The sequence below is a fragment of the Nicotiana tomentosiformis genome, chromosome 2, assembly GCF_000390325.3.
Source record: "Nicotiana tomentosiformis chromosome 2, ASM39032v3, whole genome shotgun sequence".
Lineage (NCBI taxonomy): Eukaryota > Viridiplantae > Streptophyta > Magnoliopsida > Solanales > Solanaceae > Nicotiana > Nicotiana tomentosiformis.
The window spans coordinates 58,070,747-58,086,824 of record NC_090813.1 but is presented as its reverse complement, the minus strand read 5'-3'; the positions used below and the strand labels follow the sequence as shown (position 1 = coordinate 58,086,824).

The 16,078-nt window shown below is 38.5% G+C and overlaps 1 protein-coding gene across 1 annotated transcript; it reads left to right on the top strand.

The window, feature by feature from the left end:
* Positions 1-15,328: 15,328 nt before the first annotated feature.
* Positions 15,329-15,736, top strand: LOC104085598 (uncharacterized). Its single transcript, XM_009589676.4, has one exon. The coding sequence runs from the start codon at positions 15,329-15,331 to the stop codon at positions 15,734-15,736; it is 408 nt and encodes a 135-aa protein (XP_009587971.2).
* The last annotated feature ends 342 nt before the right edge of the window (positions 15,737-16,078 follow it).

Here is a 16,078-nt window from a genome sequence, read left to right as displayed (position 1 = left end):
GGAGATAAGTTAGTAAAATACCAACTTATCAGCCGCCCGAGGACTATCACCACCATGGATTACAACAGGAGTTCTTATCCTCCGGCCACCCTCAATTTTGAAGTTAAAGGGTGGTAAACCTTTGTGTGTAGCCATATTGATATGAGTTTGAATGAGAACAACCTCCCACTTCCCCGGGCAGTTATGGTGGCTTCTATTATAGTGGGGTACCCGATCAATATGGGTGCCATCATGTCAACCAACATCACATTGGCGGTCCGAAAAAGTGAAAAGTCCTACCCTTATCCAAACACCCTCACAGAGTATTTCAATGATGCCAAGGTGGAGCCGAGGCCATATGACACAAAAGTAAAGTCCAAGAAGCCTTTCTCATGGTACCACCTGTAGGGTGCTGACAACCCAAAGTTCAAGGGTAAGGTCACTACCACCGTTGGCCATTCTGATGAGCCATCGGTGGTGGGTTCCGAGGCTGCTGCTGAGCCATCTACAGCTCCCATGCCTTCCACAGCAGCCGGGCCTTCCACCGGGACAGCCGGAATGCCACCACCTTCATCTTCTAGGCCATCAGTTGCAGTACCAGTGCCAGCCTCATCCACTTATCCTCTCACTGCGCTGCGAGTCTCCCATACTTTTGCGAGCCTCAACAACTAGATGCAGACAACCACTTCTAAGCTGTCTGACATATCCAGTACTGTTGCAACACAGTCCTCTACCCCAGCAGAACCACAGGTCTCTCAGTCAGTGGAGAAAACATTGAAGAAGATTCTAGACAACCTATAGACTATTATGGATACACCGGTGGCTCACGGGGGTGCTATTGAGGAGTTGACCAAGCAGGTGAAGAAGATGAGGAAATACCAGACTTCAAATAAAGTAGTGGAGAGTTTGAGAAATGAGGTGACGAAGATAGCAGCATCATGTGATTTGCCTTTTGACCTACTGATGGAGACAGATCCATCAGCACCAGCTAACCTAGTGGCACCATCAGCAGAGGCACTAGCTGGCTAGTCTGACGAGCCAGATGTCACTGCCCCTACTTTTGAGGAGATGCTTCAGATGCTCACCAACCCTGTTGTCCCTCAGCCCGGTGATGATGAGATACAGTTGGAGGAGACTAAGGGTGGTGATGCTGCCAGTCACCCTGAGACCACATAGGGAGTTTTCTTTACTCTCTATCCTCTTTTGTTTTGATTTTGCAAAGCATTGAGGACACTGCTTGTTCTTATTCTGGGGGGTGGTCTATTTTAGTTCATCTTGGATGACTGTGATGATATTTTGATGACATTTGATTACTTTTAGGCCTGTAATAACTTTAATACTCTTTTTCTTTTATTTTTATTTTCTCCCTCATTATGTATATATTCATCCCTCTTGTAGATATTCTATTCCTCTCGGTTTGTATATTCATTTGCCTTACTTTCAGTAGTTTATTTCATAGCTTCTTCATTTTGTTTTCTTAATAATATAGCTTCTTAGTTACTTTATTAGCTTCTTTTTGATTTGTTAGCTTCTTTTTCTGTTATAGTGAACACTAAGCCTTTGGTTTTCTTAATGCTACATTTCTTTCCAAAGGTGGGTCTTGTGTGAACCAGGTGACTCTTCCCAACGATGGATGGTGTGATAACCTTCTTAAGGGATCGAGTCAGTTTTTGATGATTAGGTAGAAACGAGTAGTATTAATGAATAAATAAGGGTCAAACATGTTTCACTTGGTACCAACACACTTAACTACTCGCTTATGGTTAAAAATAAGTTTTTGTAAAGAAATAGCCCTAGTTAGTGACCTTGTGACTCTTGTGTTGACTTAGGCAAATCATCGGGTGGTTTAGTTAAACCATTAGCGATTTTCAATCTTGAATGCGTTGTTGTGGTCCCCCGACTCTTTTCTCTTTGACAATCCGGTTGTGTGAGAGGTGAGGTATTTTGTTACAAGTCCAAGTACCCGTGCGAGTGGTCTAGAACTTGCCCTGAATGTGTTTTTAGGCAAAATTCTAAGTTAGCCTGGCTTGAGAAGTGATTGTAGGTTTTCCTTAACCCGTTTTGAAACCTTCCATTGTCCACCAATGATATCATCCTTAGTAAACCCTTTTGAGCCTAAAGCCTTTTTATTCGATAACCACATTACTTTACCCATTTTATAGTGACTCTCTCTTGTCACCCGAACTTTCTTTAGCACTCATGTCATTCAAATGGCAAAAACATAAGTTTGGGGGAGAGACGAGGAGTTTAAAGATGGTCTCAAGGCACAAAAAGAGAAAAAAAATGAAGAAGAAGAAAGTAAAAGAAAAAGAAAGGAAGAATAAAAGGAAAACACAAAAAGAAAGGGAATAATGTGAAAGGGTTGAAAAGATGCAAAAGAAAGCAAAAGTTCAAAGCATGGAGATAACAAAGAAGTAAGTATGAATAGCATGACAAATAAAGAGTAATGTCAAGTCTCTCTAATCCCCCTAAGGGAAAAGAAAACGACTCAAAGAGTCGGCAAAGTAATAGCCAAAAAGAGAATATGAAGTGCTAAAGGAAAGATGAACCAATTCCATTATGATATTTCCCTCCTTAGTCCAAAAGCCTTCATTACATGCCGAAAAAGCCCTACGTGATTTCAAGCCGAGCAAGCTTACATTAGTGGCGATATACATGAGGGGCAAGTATATGGTACTTAGAGCCGGGCTTGTGACATTCTTTTGAGAGTGATGAGCGAATCTTTCTCGAGTCATTGAATTGAATTCTTCATTCGTGAGTGAGATGAGCTTCCGGAGAGTATAGGAGGAGGAGTTTGGGATCCACAGTGACCTGCATGAAAGTGCGAGCTTCCTTGATGAACAAAGTCAACCCTTGATGCTCAAGCGTCACATTAGAGCCATTTGTGCTTTAACATTCAAATCATAAGCTTGTTAATGATTCATGAGCGTGTGGGTAATTGTTGGTCCCAATTGATTTGTGTTTGATTCAACTTAGGCCACCTGATATAGCCCTTTTTCTAGTGGAGGTGGGAAATTGCCTTAATTGCTTGAGGACAAGCAAAAGCTTAAGTTTGGGGGAGTTGATAAGTAGGGATTTTGACCGCTTATTTTCTCTCCTTTACTTATGTTTTAAGAAATGAGCCAAAGAAGTGAAAATCAACTCAAAAAGGAGTAAAATTGGACAAGAACCAAAACAAGGCAAAAGGGGCTACAATGCGGACCGCATAATACTGTGTGCGACCGCAAACTCTGAAGATGCACTGATAGAATTTCTTCACAGAGTGCGGACAGCACAATTATTGTGCGGCCGCAGAAGACTAGATTCAGAGACTTGTAGTTTTGAAGCTTAAAGATGTGCGGGCTGCACTATTATTTTGCGGCCGCGAGATGCCAAAATGTGGTTACACTCATAAATGTGCGGTCCGCAGAATGAAGCCCAGATCCAGTCCAAGAGCAAGAGTGCAGCCGCACTCAAAAATACGTGGTCCACATAATTAGAGGAAGTGCGGCCGCACAACCATCGTAGGGGCAATTTTGTCAGATATTTTCAACTGGGTATAAATAGATCTTTTTGTTATTTTTAGGTTAAGTTTGGTGCACCTGAACACTTAGAGCCGTTTTTATTTACTGTATTGGGTAACTTTGTACTAGTTTGGCATTTAAATATTAGATTTTCTTTCCTTAATCAATTATGATGCATTTTATCTTAGTTTCTTCTGTAATTTCTTCATTTTCCATGAGTAGCTAAACCCTTAGCTAGGGTTGAGTTTCAACCCTAGTATGGTTACTTAATGGATGATTTATTTAGTGCTTAGTTATGATTGGGTATATGATATTTTTTCTAGTTCTTGCTTGAATTTGAGAATTGATGGTTGCAAACGTTGATTCATGCCTAATTGACTTAGTCTTTACTTGAGAAAGTGAGACTAAGTCTAGAAAAACTTGGCTAACAAGAATTTGGGGTGAACTCAAGAAATTGATAGCCCTAATTAAAGGGTCGAATCTAGAGATAGTAAGACCCGACTTGAGCATTTATCACTTGTTTCGAGAGATACCCATTTGGACTTGAGAAAGCCAAATTGGGCAAAATCACTCAAACTACCAAGAGGTATAGAGTGAGTAATTGAGTGTGATTGCTATATTGTATCCCGATCAACCAAACATGCCCTAAAACTCTAAATCCGTTAGGTAACCAACTAGGCGGAAGTCGCAACCCTAGATCTTTTATAATTTGAAAAACAACCAAGACCAAAAATATTGTCTCTTAGCTTTACAATTACAAGCATTAGCGTAAAAATAGAAGTAGAAAAAACAATTAAAAATGTGGAAGTGTAATCTTAGGCACGTCATACATTCACACTAGGTATATACCTAATCCCACATCAAGCTCCCTATGGAATCCACCCCGACTCGCGTTGGGTTTTTATTATTGCATCGATCGCCTCACAAGCTAAATTAGTGGTGTGAGTTTGGGCGACATCAGGCATCAGAATCAAGATTCTTGTCCATCATTTGTTTGAACATGTTCTCAATATGGCACATTTGATTGTTGGACGAACTGAGACCATGGGAAGGATAAGGAGGTGGGTTGCTCGGTTGTTGAGACATCAGAGGCCTTTGAAAACCCGACCCCCAATTTCCTTGATTGTTGTTCCACCCGCCTTGGTTGTTGCCCCCAATTGCCTTGGTTATTATTGTTATGCCAATTCCCTTGGTTAATGCTTCCACTCCAATTGCCTTGATTGTTTCCACCACTCCAATTACCTTGATTTTGAGAATTCCAATTGCCTTGATTGTTTGAAGGTCTCCATTGTTGTTGACTAGGGCCTTGGAAGTTGTTTCTTTGCCCTTGAAAATTGTTCACATACCCTACCCACTGGGAAGGCGTGGGCTATAGCAAACAAAAATATTGGAATCAGGCGAAATTCTAGTTTTTTGGCCGAAAAATAAAAAAAATGAGGAACGCTCATGGCGGGGCGGTGACTATGGTACCTTAGGTCGTATTTGATAGCTCGGAAAAATTTTAGGCGATCGGGGTCTGGGGGACTCGGGCCCACTCGGAAGGCGTGGGTTATAGCACACGAAAATATGGGAATCAGGCGAAATTCTAGTCTTTTGGCCTAAAAATGCAAAAAATGAGGAACGATCATGGCGGGGCGGTTACTATGGTTCCCTAGGTCGTATTTGATGGCCCAAAAATTTTTTAGGCGATCTGAGTCAGGGGGCCCGGCCCACTAGGAAGGCGTGGGCTTTTGCACAAGAAAATATGGGAATCGGGCGAAATTCTAGTTTTTTGGCCGAAAAACATAAAAAATGAGGAAAGATCACGGAAGGGCGGTGACTATGGTTCCTTAGTTCGTATTTGATGGCCCAAAAAACTTTTAGGCGATCCTAGTCTAGGGGGCCCGGCCTACTCGGAAGGCGTGGGCTATAGCACACGAAAATTTAGGAATCGTGCGGAATTCTAGTTTTATGGCCGAAAAATGGAAAAAATGATGAACAATCACGACGGGGCGGTGACTATGGTTCCTTAGGTCGTATTTGATGGTCCGGAAAAATTTTAGGTGATCCGGCTCCGGGGGGCCCTACCCACTGGGAAGGCGTGGGCTATAGCACATGAAAATATAGGAATCAGCGAAATTCTAATTTTTTGGCCGAAAAACGCAAAAAATGATGAACGATCATGGCGGGGAGGTAACTATGGTTCTTTAGGTCATATTTGATGGACCGAAAAAATTTTAGGCTATCGGGGTCCGGGGGGCCGGGACCACTTGGAAGGCGAGGGCTATAGCACACGAAAATATGGGAATCACGTGGAATAAAAGTTTTTTGGCCGAAAAACGGTAAAAATGAGGAACGATCATGGCGGGACGGTGACTATGGTTCCTTAGGTCGTATTTGATGTCCCGAAAACTTTTTAGGTGATCGGGGTTTGGGGTCCTGGGACCACTTGGAAGGCGTGGGCTATAACACACGAAAATATGGGAATCGGGCAGAATTCAAGTTTATTGGTCGTAAAATACAAAAAATGAGGAAAGGTCATGTTGGGGCGGTGCCTATGGTTCCTTAGGTCGTATTTGATAGCCCAAAAAAAATTTAGGCAATCCGGCTCCGTGGGGCCCTACCCATTGGGAAGGCGTGGGCTAGCACATGAAAATATGGGAATCGGGCGGAATTATAATTTTTTGGCCGAAAATCGCAAAACATGAGGAATGATCATGGCGGGGCGGTGACTATGGTTCCTTAGGTCGTATTTGATGGCCTAGAAATATTTTAGGCGATTGGGGTCCGGGGGTCCCGGGATCACTTGGAAGGCGTGGGCTATAGCACACGAAAATATGGGAATCGGGCAGAATATTGGACCTTTTTTTCTTGGTCATTGTAAGCATCACCTTGATTAACTCTACTATCATCTTGCACAAAATTGTCCACTCTTTGTTGCACTTGTGGACTTCTTGTTCTTCGCTTGTTCAACATCATATTGACTCCCTCCATAGCATTGACTTGCCTCCGGTTTTGCACTTGTTGAAGTTGAGCCTTTACCAATTGGTTCATGGTGGTTGTCAACTGGGCTATGGCTTCTCTATGGTCATGTAACTCTTTATGATGAAGAATCACATTGGGGTCACCTTGTGGAACATTGGCTCTAGATGAAGTATCCGTCATCTCATCCAAAATATCACATGCCTCCACATAAGGCGTAGTCATGAAGTTTCCACCGACAATTTGATTCACTACACATTGGTTGGTTGTATTGATCCCCCGATAGAAAGTTTGTTGAATCATGTTCTCCATCATATCATTGTTGGGGCACTCTTTCACCATTGTTCTATATCTTTCACATATCTCGTGTAGTGATTCATTGGGCTCTCTCTTGAATGCTATAATTTCATCCCGAAGAATAGCCATATACTCGAGAGAGAAGTACTCAGAGATAAATTTCTCTGCTAGTTCATCCCAAGTATGAATGAAATGAGTTGGAAAACGTTCCAACCAATCTAAAGCTTTCCCCCTAGGGAAAAGGGAACAAACCTTAGCCTCAAAGCATCCTTGGAGAAAATTGTTTATTTGCTCCCCCAACACGTATCTACGAACCTCTTCAAATGTTTATATGCATTTTGACCCGGTGCACTGGCGAAGAACCCTCGTTGCTCGAGCAAAGTGAGCATCACGTTGGTTATTTGGAAGTTGACCGTCCTAATATGGGGAGGGACTATAGCACTTGCATACCCTTCATTCGGCAACACCCGGTGTGGAGCCGCTCGTGGTGGAGTTGAGGGTGGAGCGGGTAAATTGTCTTGAGGCGGTCGGCCTCGTCTATTCGCTTAAGGTTCAAGAAGGACCTCATCCATTTGATCATCCTCAACATCCACATCCCACACGGCTATGTTTTCGAGCTCGTTGTTTTCGATGATTGCACCTACAATACTCACACGTTAGTAACAATGAAGGAAAAGAAGATATCCCAAAAATACACTTAAATATATAGCTAACACTATTTTTAGTTCCCCGACAACGACGCCAAAAATTAATCTCGTCCAAGTTCTCACCTCAATTCGAGGTTATGAAAATGGTCGATGCAATAGTAATACCCAACAAGAGAGTAGTATATATCTTAGCATGTGAGTTTGTATATCTAAATTTGCACTTTCGCAAATATTGGTTGTTTTAAAGTTTAATCTAAACTACAATTGCAATTTAAGAAATAAAACTAGAAGATTGTTTTTGTTGTTTTTCAAATGTTGTAAAAGGATTAGGGCTATGACCTTCGCCTAGGTATTTTCCTAACGGGTTGTAAACTTTAAAGCGTGTTTTATTGGTTGGGGTATATTATAGCTATCAACACTCGGTTACCCACTCAATACCTCTCGGTCAGAGAGTGATTTTGCCCAATTTGGCTTTATCAAGTCCAAATGGATATTGAATAAAATGGTTGATAAAAAGCTGAAGTCGGGTTTTACTATCTCTAGGCTCAACCCTTTAATTGGGCTTATCAATCTCTCGATTGACCCAATTTCTTGCTAGGCAAGTTTTCCTAGACTAAGTCTCTCTTTCTCAAGTAGAGACCAAGTCAAATAGGCATGAACTAATATTTGCAACCATTAATTCTTCAAATCAAAGCAAGAACAAGGCTAAATAATAAACACCCAATCATAAACAAGCAATAAATCAAACACCCATTAAGTTTATACACTAGGGTTGGGTCACAACCCTAGTGAAAATCTAGCTACTCATACTTAAAATGGAAGAAATAGGAGAAGAAGTGATAATATTGCTAATTAAATTAATAAACTCTATGTTCAAAAAGCTCAAAGTAGCAAAAACTACTAAAAAGAGTAAAAGGAACTGTCTACTGTAGCAACCGATGTCAAAAATTGACCTAAAAAGTGAAACTCTTCTATTTATACAAGGCTGGAAATTTCGGATAAAAATACCCTTTCGGAGGTTCTGCGGCCGCACAATTCCATGTGCGGTCCGCACTTTTCTTCAGCTTGACAGGATAGGAAGTCTGCGGCCGCATAATTCTGAATTGCGGCCGCACTGCATTCTTTCTGCGGTTTGCAGAATAGTAACTGCGTCCGCACCTTGCTCTTCTGCGGTCCGCACAATTGTAACTGCGGCCACACAACTCTTCTTCTGCGGCCGCACAATAATTGTGCGGTCCGCACTTTTGGTAGACTTGAAATGCAGGTTCTCTGAACTTTGCTCTGACCCAGCTTCTACGGTCGCACAATTCATGTGCGGACCGCACTTCGCATCAATCTCTGATGGGTTTTTCTTCACAACCTGCGGCCGCAGATGATATTCTACGGTCCGCACTTCTGAGTTTTTGTGCCTTTTTTGTCCATGAGTTCAGATTACTCCTTCTTGAGTTGGATTTCATCTCGGGGGCTCATCTTCCAATATTCTTGCAATGAAGCACATTTCATAAGTTTTCGGGAACACAATTAAACGCTTTTGGACTAAAACGAAACTAAAAGGCGCTAATAAGTAGTCAAAATTTTCACTTATCACATATCATATTTCACCCTATACAAAAAAGTGTATGCTTTTGGTCTTCAAACCTAAAACTAAAGGTAAAAATAAAAAACTTAGCTAAGAAGAAGGCTGATACATAACTCATTTCACAATAAACTCATTAGCATCGTTGTGCGCCAAAAGAAAAAAAAATGAAAAAATATCATAATTTTATTTAATTATTGTTTTACTTTTAATTTTAATTTCTTATATTTAAATTTTAAAAATGAAAAATTCTTGAGGTTTATGAAGCCACGTGTCTTAAAACTTACACCTCACAGCATGATGCTATGAAATTGTCTCGCACATCTTTACTGGTAGTAATGTATGTGAGGACGTGTTTGTTGTCACGTTTCTATTGAATTAATGTAAATATTAGGCGCCCGTAAGTTTTTACTAGGGTTTTAGTATGGTTACATCATAGAGGTGGCAATATCGAACTCATTTTTTAGTAAATCGCTCAAGCTAAAACGGGTTAGATTATGACATATTTGTTGACTCGACCCAACATATCAAGGCCAAAATGACCTGTTAAATAGTGTAACCTAACTGGTAAACATACAAAATAAAATTTGAAGATTGAATTACGTTGACTTGCAGAACTTAAACTAATAATATAAGAAAAATATATTAGCTTTCATATTTTTGTTCATAAAGTTTAAAAAAAGGAGGTTGAATCATGTTGGACGGGTTAGGTTGACACCTTTATTTACGGCCAACTTAACATAGACATTTTCATCAAAGCAAACTTTGAATAAATTATCATGATTTGTTTATTCATTTGTTCCTATTTGACACCACTATTCTAAATCAATGCCAAAAGGATGCACGTGTATATAGAAGGGTAACTCGTGCACAATATATTCCGTATTCATGCAGGATTAAGGGACGGATTGCACTAAAGGGGTGTAGCGTGGATAACTCGCCCTAATATAATTATTAGTGGTTACTTTAACAGTTCGAAGTCTACCCTAATTCTTATGCACGCGTATATAAGAATTGATTAAGTGTTCGAATCTTCAGATACAAAATTACAAAACACAACCTGAGAAAATTTTCCCGTGAACCAAAGGAGCTTTTTCCATGTGCAACACTGTGCATATATCAACAAGAACCACCATTTTAAGTAACAGAACAGGTTTTGTAGGCACAAATTTCATAAGAGGACAATAACATATGTCCACACGAAACATGAAATTACGTACTGACTACTGTGAGTTTGATTTTCTAATTGTGTGTTGGGGGACCCATCCACACAAAATTTTGTCAAATATATGTCGATTCAGTGACCATGTTGGATATTTTGTTTGTCAATATTTAGCACATGAACCTTGTAACCCAGCACTTAAAGAAAATTTATGATGCTAAGAATGATATTCCACACATCTCAAATTATCTGTAACTTTTCACTTTTGATATACAAATTATATGAATTTTGATTAATATTTAAAATATTTTTTATCTCATTAATATGAGAAGAATTATAGCTTGTAAATGCTATCTATATAGTTTCTAATATTTAAATTATAATTAAAAATATTAAATTGATCTAATTCAAAAGAATTATAACTTGTAATTGTCACGACCCAAAATTCCAACTTGTCGTGATGGCGCCTATCTCAATACTAGGCAAGCCGATAATCTCGATAAACCACAATTTCTCTTAAGTTTGAAAATACAATAATTAAACACAATACAAAATCTCATAAATATTGACATGAACACTCCCCAAAACCTGGTATCACCGAGTACATGAGCATCTAATATGAGTACAAGTCTGAAAAATACGGTCTATAATAGTCTGAGGCCAAACACAGCGAACAAGGAGATAGAGAAGGAGAGACAAGGTCTGCGGAACACAGCACCTACCTCAAAATCTCCTGAAAATCAACCGCGCGAAAAGGATCAACACCCGCTAAGTCCGGGAACACCTGGATCTGCACACAAAGTGCAGGGTGTAGTATGAGTACAACCAACTCAGCAAGTAACAATAATATATAAGGAACTGAAGATAGTAACGAGCTACACAGTTATGGTTCATTTCCAGTAATTCCAGCAAAGAATAGACATGCTATCAAATCTAGCAGTTTAATGTCAAATCAATTTTTATACAGTTCATGTTCATGTAATCCGTATATCAACAATCTTTCAGAGATTTCACAACAATGACAGATAGCAACTAAGTGCAACAACAAATAAAAATCAAGTACCACCTCTTAGGACAACAATCACTCTCTGGGATCCCAGCCCTCATCACTCCCTGAGCTCCCAGCCCTCATCACTCACTCTTAATGGGTACCCGCGCTCACTGGGGGTGTAGAAACTCATGAGGGGCTCCTACAGCCCAAGCGCTATAAGCACGGACAACTCACGTATTGCACGGACAACTCACGTGCCATAATATAAATATCTGGATCCGCACGGCCAACTCACGTGCTGCACGTCCAACTCACGTGCAATAATAATATAAGGATTCGCACGGCCAACTCACGTGCAATAAGGTCTGCTGCAGGCGGGTAGCCCCGATCCATAAAATATCCTCACAATCAGGCCATCGGCCTCCCTCAATCATAAATCTCTCTAGTCTCTCGGGCTCTCAATAATCATGAAATCAGCCCAAACAATAATGATATAATGTATCAATAATAATAACAGAGACTGAGATAAAATTATTAAAATGTGCAAGTAAAAACTGAGACTGAGTAAATATAGCATTTAGCAGGCAATTCAACAAGTACACGACCTATGTGGGTCCCAACAGTACTATCACATAGCCTAACCATGATTTCTAACATGATTTACAGTCAAATTTTATCAACACATAGAGGGCATATAGCTAACAACAAATTATTCAACTTTACAGTTTTCTGGGACGGACCAAGTCATAATTCCGTCGGTGCATGCCCACACGCTCGTCACCTAGCATGTGCGTCACCTCCAAAATAATCACATGATACCAAAATCCGGAGTTTCATACCCTCAGGACCAGATTTAAAACTGTTACTTACCTCAAACAGTGTAATTCTTTATTCCGATATGCCCTTGCTACGAGAATTGGTCTCCAAAAGCCTTGTATCTAGCCACAATTAATTCGATTCAATCAATACCAATTATTGTAATTAATTCCATAAGAAAATACTAATTTTTCTAATAAAATTCAAAATTAACTCAAAAATCGTCCGTGGGTTCCACATCTCGGAACCCGAAAAAAGTTACAAAATATGAATGCTCATCCAACCACGAGTCCAACCATATAAATTTTACCAAATTCCGACATCAACTCGACCCTCAAATCTTCAATTAAAGTCTTTGAAGATTTCTACCATTTTCAACCCAATCTATACCCATTTGAACTCAACAATCTTTCCATAAATCTTATTGATATGTATAAATGATACTATTACACCCAAGAATCATACTCTTAATCACTCATCTTTACCCAAACTCGAAATTGAAGATTAGGGGTTAGAACCTTACCTCTTGGGTGAAGATCTTGTGATATTTCCTTGTTGGATTTCAAAGCTTAAACAAGATCTTGATGAACAAAGTACTTGAGCTTCTTCCTCTCTCTAGAACACTCTTCCTTCTCTCTAAAAATGTCAGATTTTTGCTCCAAAATGAGTCCCAAAGCCTATTTATCAAAATTGGGTCGGGTTATGAAAATAGAAAAATCAACCCTCCGGAAGCAGGTCTACGGTCGCATAATGGACCGCAGAATGGGTATGCGGGTCGCAAAATACACCCCAATGCCCAGAAATGGGCTTCACTGGACAGGTTTGCGACCATTTTGCGGTCGCATAACTACTTCTGCGATCGCATAATGGTTCTGCGATCGCAGAATTGATCGCATAATCGCATTTTTCCAGACTTTGGTAATTTGGTCATAATTTCTTGTAGGAATGTCCAAATGACGAACGGTTTGAAGCGTTAGAAACTAGACTCGAAGATCTTTCATTTGATAGGGAGATCATCAGATAACCCCATATATATATATATATATATATATATATATATATATATATATATATATATATATATATGTAGATATTCTCGTTCAAAATTGGGTCTTGTGCGAACTCACTTGAAACTTTAATCTTATGAAATTTCCAACTTCTACATTCGATGCCGAAACCTATCGAATCAAGTCCGATTGACCTCAAATTTTGCACACAAGTCATAAATGACATAACATACCTATTTCAATTTACGGAATTAAATTTCGACCCTGATATCAAAAAGTCAACCCCCCGGTCAAACTTTTCAAAAATTCAACTTTCGGTATTTCAAGCCAAATTCCACTACGTACCTCCAAATAATTTTTTGGACATGCTCCTAAGTCCAAAATCACCATACGGAGCTATTGGAATTATCAAAACTCCATTCCGAGGTCGTTTACACATAAGTCGATATCCGGTCAACTATTTCAACTTAAGCTTCCAACATAAAATTCATTCTTCCAAGCTAACTCCGAAGTACCTTAAAACCAAAACCGATAATTTACACAAATCATAATACCTCGTAGGAAGTTATTCAATATTTCAAATAGTTGAAAGGAGCGTAAATACTTAAAACGACCGGTCGGGTCGTTATAGTAATACTATCTACATAGTTTCTAATATTTGAATTATAATTAAAAATATTAAATTGATCTAATTTAATTTAATTTTGAAGATTAGTCAAATTCACTTTCGAAATGAGAAATATGACAACTAAAATGACCGGAGGCAACAGAAGTATAACCAATATTTCTATTTTCAACTTATATCAAACTTTTCTTTTTTCATCGTGAGACATCTCTAAGTTGTTCTATCCTCAAAATTTATATATCTCAACTAAAATATTTAAACTTTAAAATTAGATATGATACTTTCTTAATAAAACTAACTTTAGAGTCAACCACATGTTTGCATGATTGAGGCTATTATGGACCATGTTTCAAAAGGTCCCCAAACCTATGCACTAGATTTTAATATTTAAGACATCTTTTTCCAAAAGCCATTTGACTAAATGCAGCACAATCATAAAAGCATACCAAATGCCTGACCCATTAATCATTATTGATAGGTGTTAGGGCATTTGATTTTTGTGTGTTATATAGATAAAGCAGTCTCCTCCCCCCCCCCCCCCCCACTCTCTTTTTCTTTTAAAAAAAATTTCCGATTCACAAGGAGCAGCATGCTTAACTTAATTAATCCTCATCCAAAATATTTAAGACTTGGGGTGCGTTTGGGAAAAATGTTTTCCAAGAAAATGGTTTCTTAGAAAATAAGTAGTAATCTTATTTATTTTTCGGTGTTTGGTACGCAAATTAAGGAAAATAACTTGTTAGTTAAAAAGTTGGTTTATAACTGAGTTTAATTTGATTAGTTAAATGAACTTAAATTTTCAAAACTTGTGAGAGTTATACAAAATTAAGGTATAAAATATGTTAGAGAAATCCAGAATTTTATGTATATGTATATTGGTTGAGACATTATGAAAATCCATTCATTTAAAAGAAATTTAACTTTAATTTTTATTTTATCCTTAATTACAATACTTTTATAGTCACAAAATATCATAGCATCTATTTTTTTGTACATGGTTGAATAGCGCCAAGTAACCATGGAGCACATGCATAATCTGTTTGGCTAAGCTGGAAAAATCTGCTTATTTTGTCAAATATTTTTTTTTCAAAAGTACTTTAGGTAATAAGTAGTTTGTGTTTGACTAATTAATTTGAAAAACACTTCTACGCTGCAATTAATATTTGGCCAAGCTTTTAAAAAGTATTTCTAAGTGTATTTTTCTTAAAAATGCTTCTCAAAAAAATACTTTCGAGAAAAAATTACTTTTTTCTACTTATTTAAAACTGTTTCTACTTCTACTCAAAATCATCTTTTATTCTCCTAAAAATTTGGCCAAACACTTCAACTTTATATAAAATAAAAAAAAAGTATTTTTTCAGCTCGAAGAAACTTGGTCAAAGGCTAATAGTTCACTTTTATGTAAATATTTTTAAAAGCAATTTGATAAAGTAAAACTTCTTTAACCAAAGAATTCGTTAATCCAGTTAACAAACCAAACGAAATATACCCTTTTCCCGAAATCTGTTCTCAGTCTGAGCCGACAAGAAATCACGCGTCCTTTGTATGGATTATGGAATTTGACAAACTGGCTAACTACCACATGACCTCCCACTTCATTTATAGCACACAACAAAAAATTTCATATATCAGTATTACCACTCTTTTTCATTCTACAATCAAGAGAGAGACACAAACCTTAAATAACACCACACCTGGAAAATTACAATGAGGCAATATTTCCAAAACGTTGTTATCATCACATTTATGATATTATTGTCCATAATGTCTTTGCAATCCAACGGTAGAGAGCTCCGTCCAGCGGAGCACGGGTTGACAAATCAAGACTTTTCATCCACACCAACAACAAACGACGACGTTCCGGAGATGCTCTCATTCTTCGGCGGCGGTGGCCGACGGAATGCTCAGCCGCCGGTGGCGCTGCCGATTGCAAAGAACTTGACGTGGATTGGCGGCGACAGAGGAGGAATGCCAGTTCACCACAGCAGTAAAGATAACGTGAGGGGAGCATTATTGATTTCCAGCTTGGTGTGTGGAGCAACCGGTATTGTTTTGCTTGCAGTTTCCGCGTTTGTTTATGTCTTTAGGTTCAGAAAGGAAAAACAAGTGCAAACACAAGGAGAAACGTCTTTGTCAACTTCAGCAGATAACGTTGTTGTCGTCCATAAATGAATTACAGTGTTTCATATTCGAAAGGGATAGTAAATTAAGTCAGTCTCATTTTCAATATTTTTATTTTCTTTCTTATTATTTATGTACAGCTGGAGTACATAATTTACCAATTTTCTTTTATCTTTGTCTGAGTTTAAGTGTGGTATCAAATATATTTGCACAATAAAGTTTCTTATAAGGTAAATATAGATTAGTCTTTATTACAAGCACTAGTATATGGACACGCATTGCGTATATCCTATATCGATTAATAAATAATTTAAAATATCACACAAATATTAAAATAAATATTTGAGTTATAAAATAAAATTTTAAAAAGTATAAAGAAAGAAACCTTGCTCC

Bases quoted from the DNA above. Each gene is read 5' to 3' on its own strand.
- LOC104085598 (XM_009589676.4), top strand. From the start codon at position 15,329: ATGTCTTTGCAATCCAACGGTAGAGAGCTCCGTCCAGCGGAGCACGGG.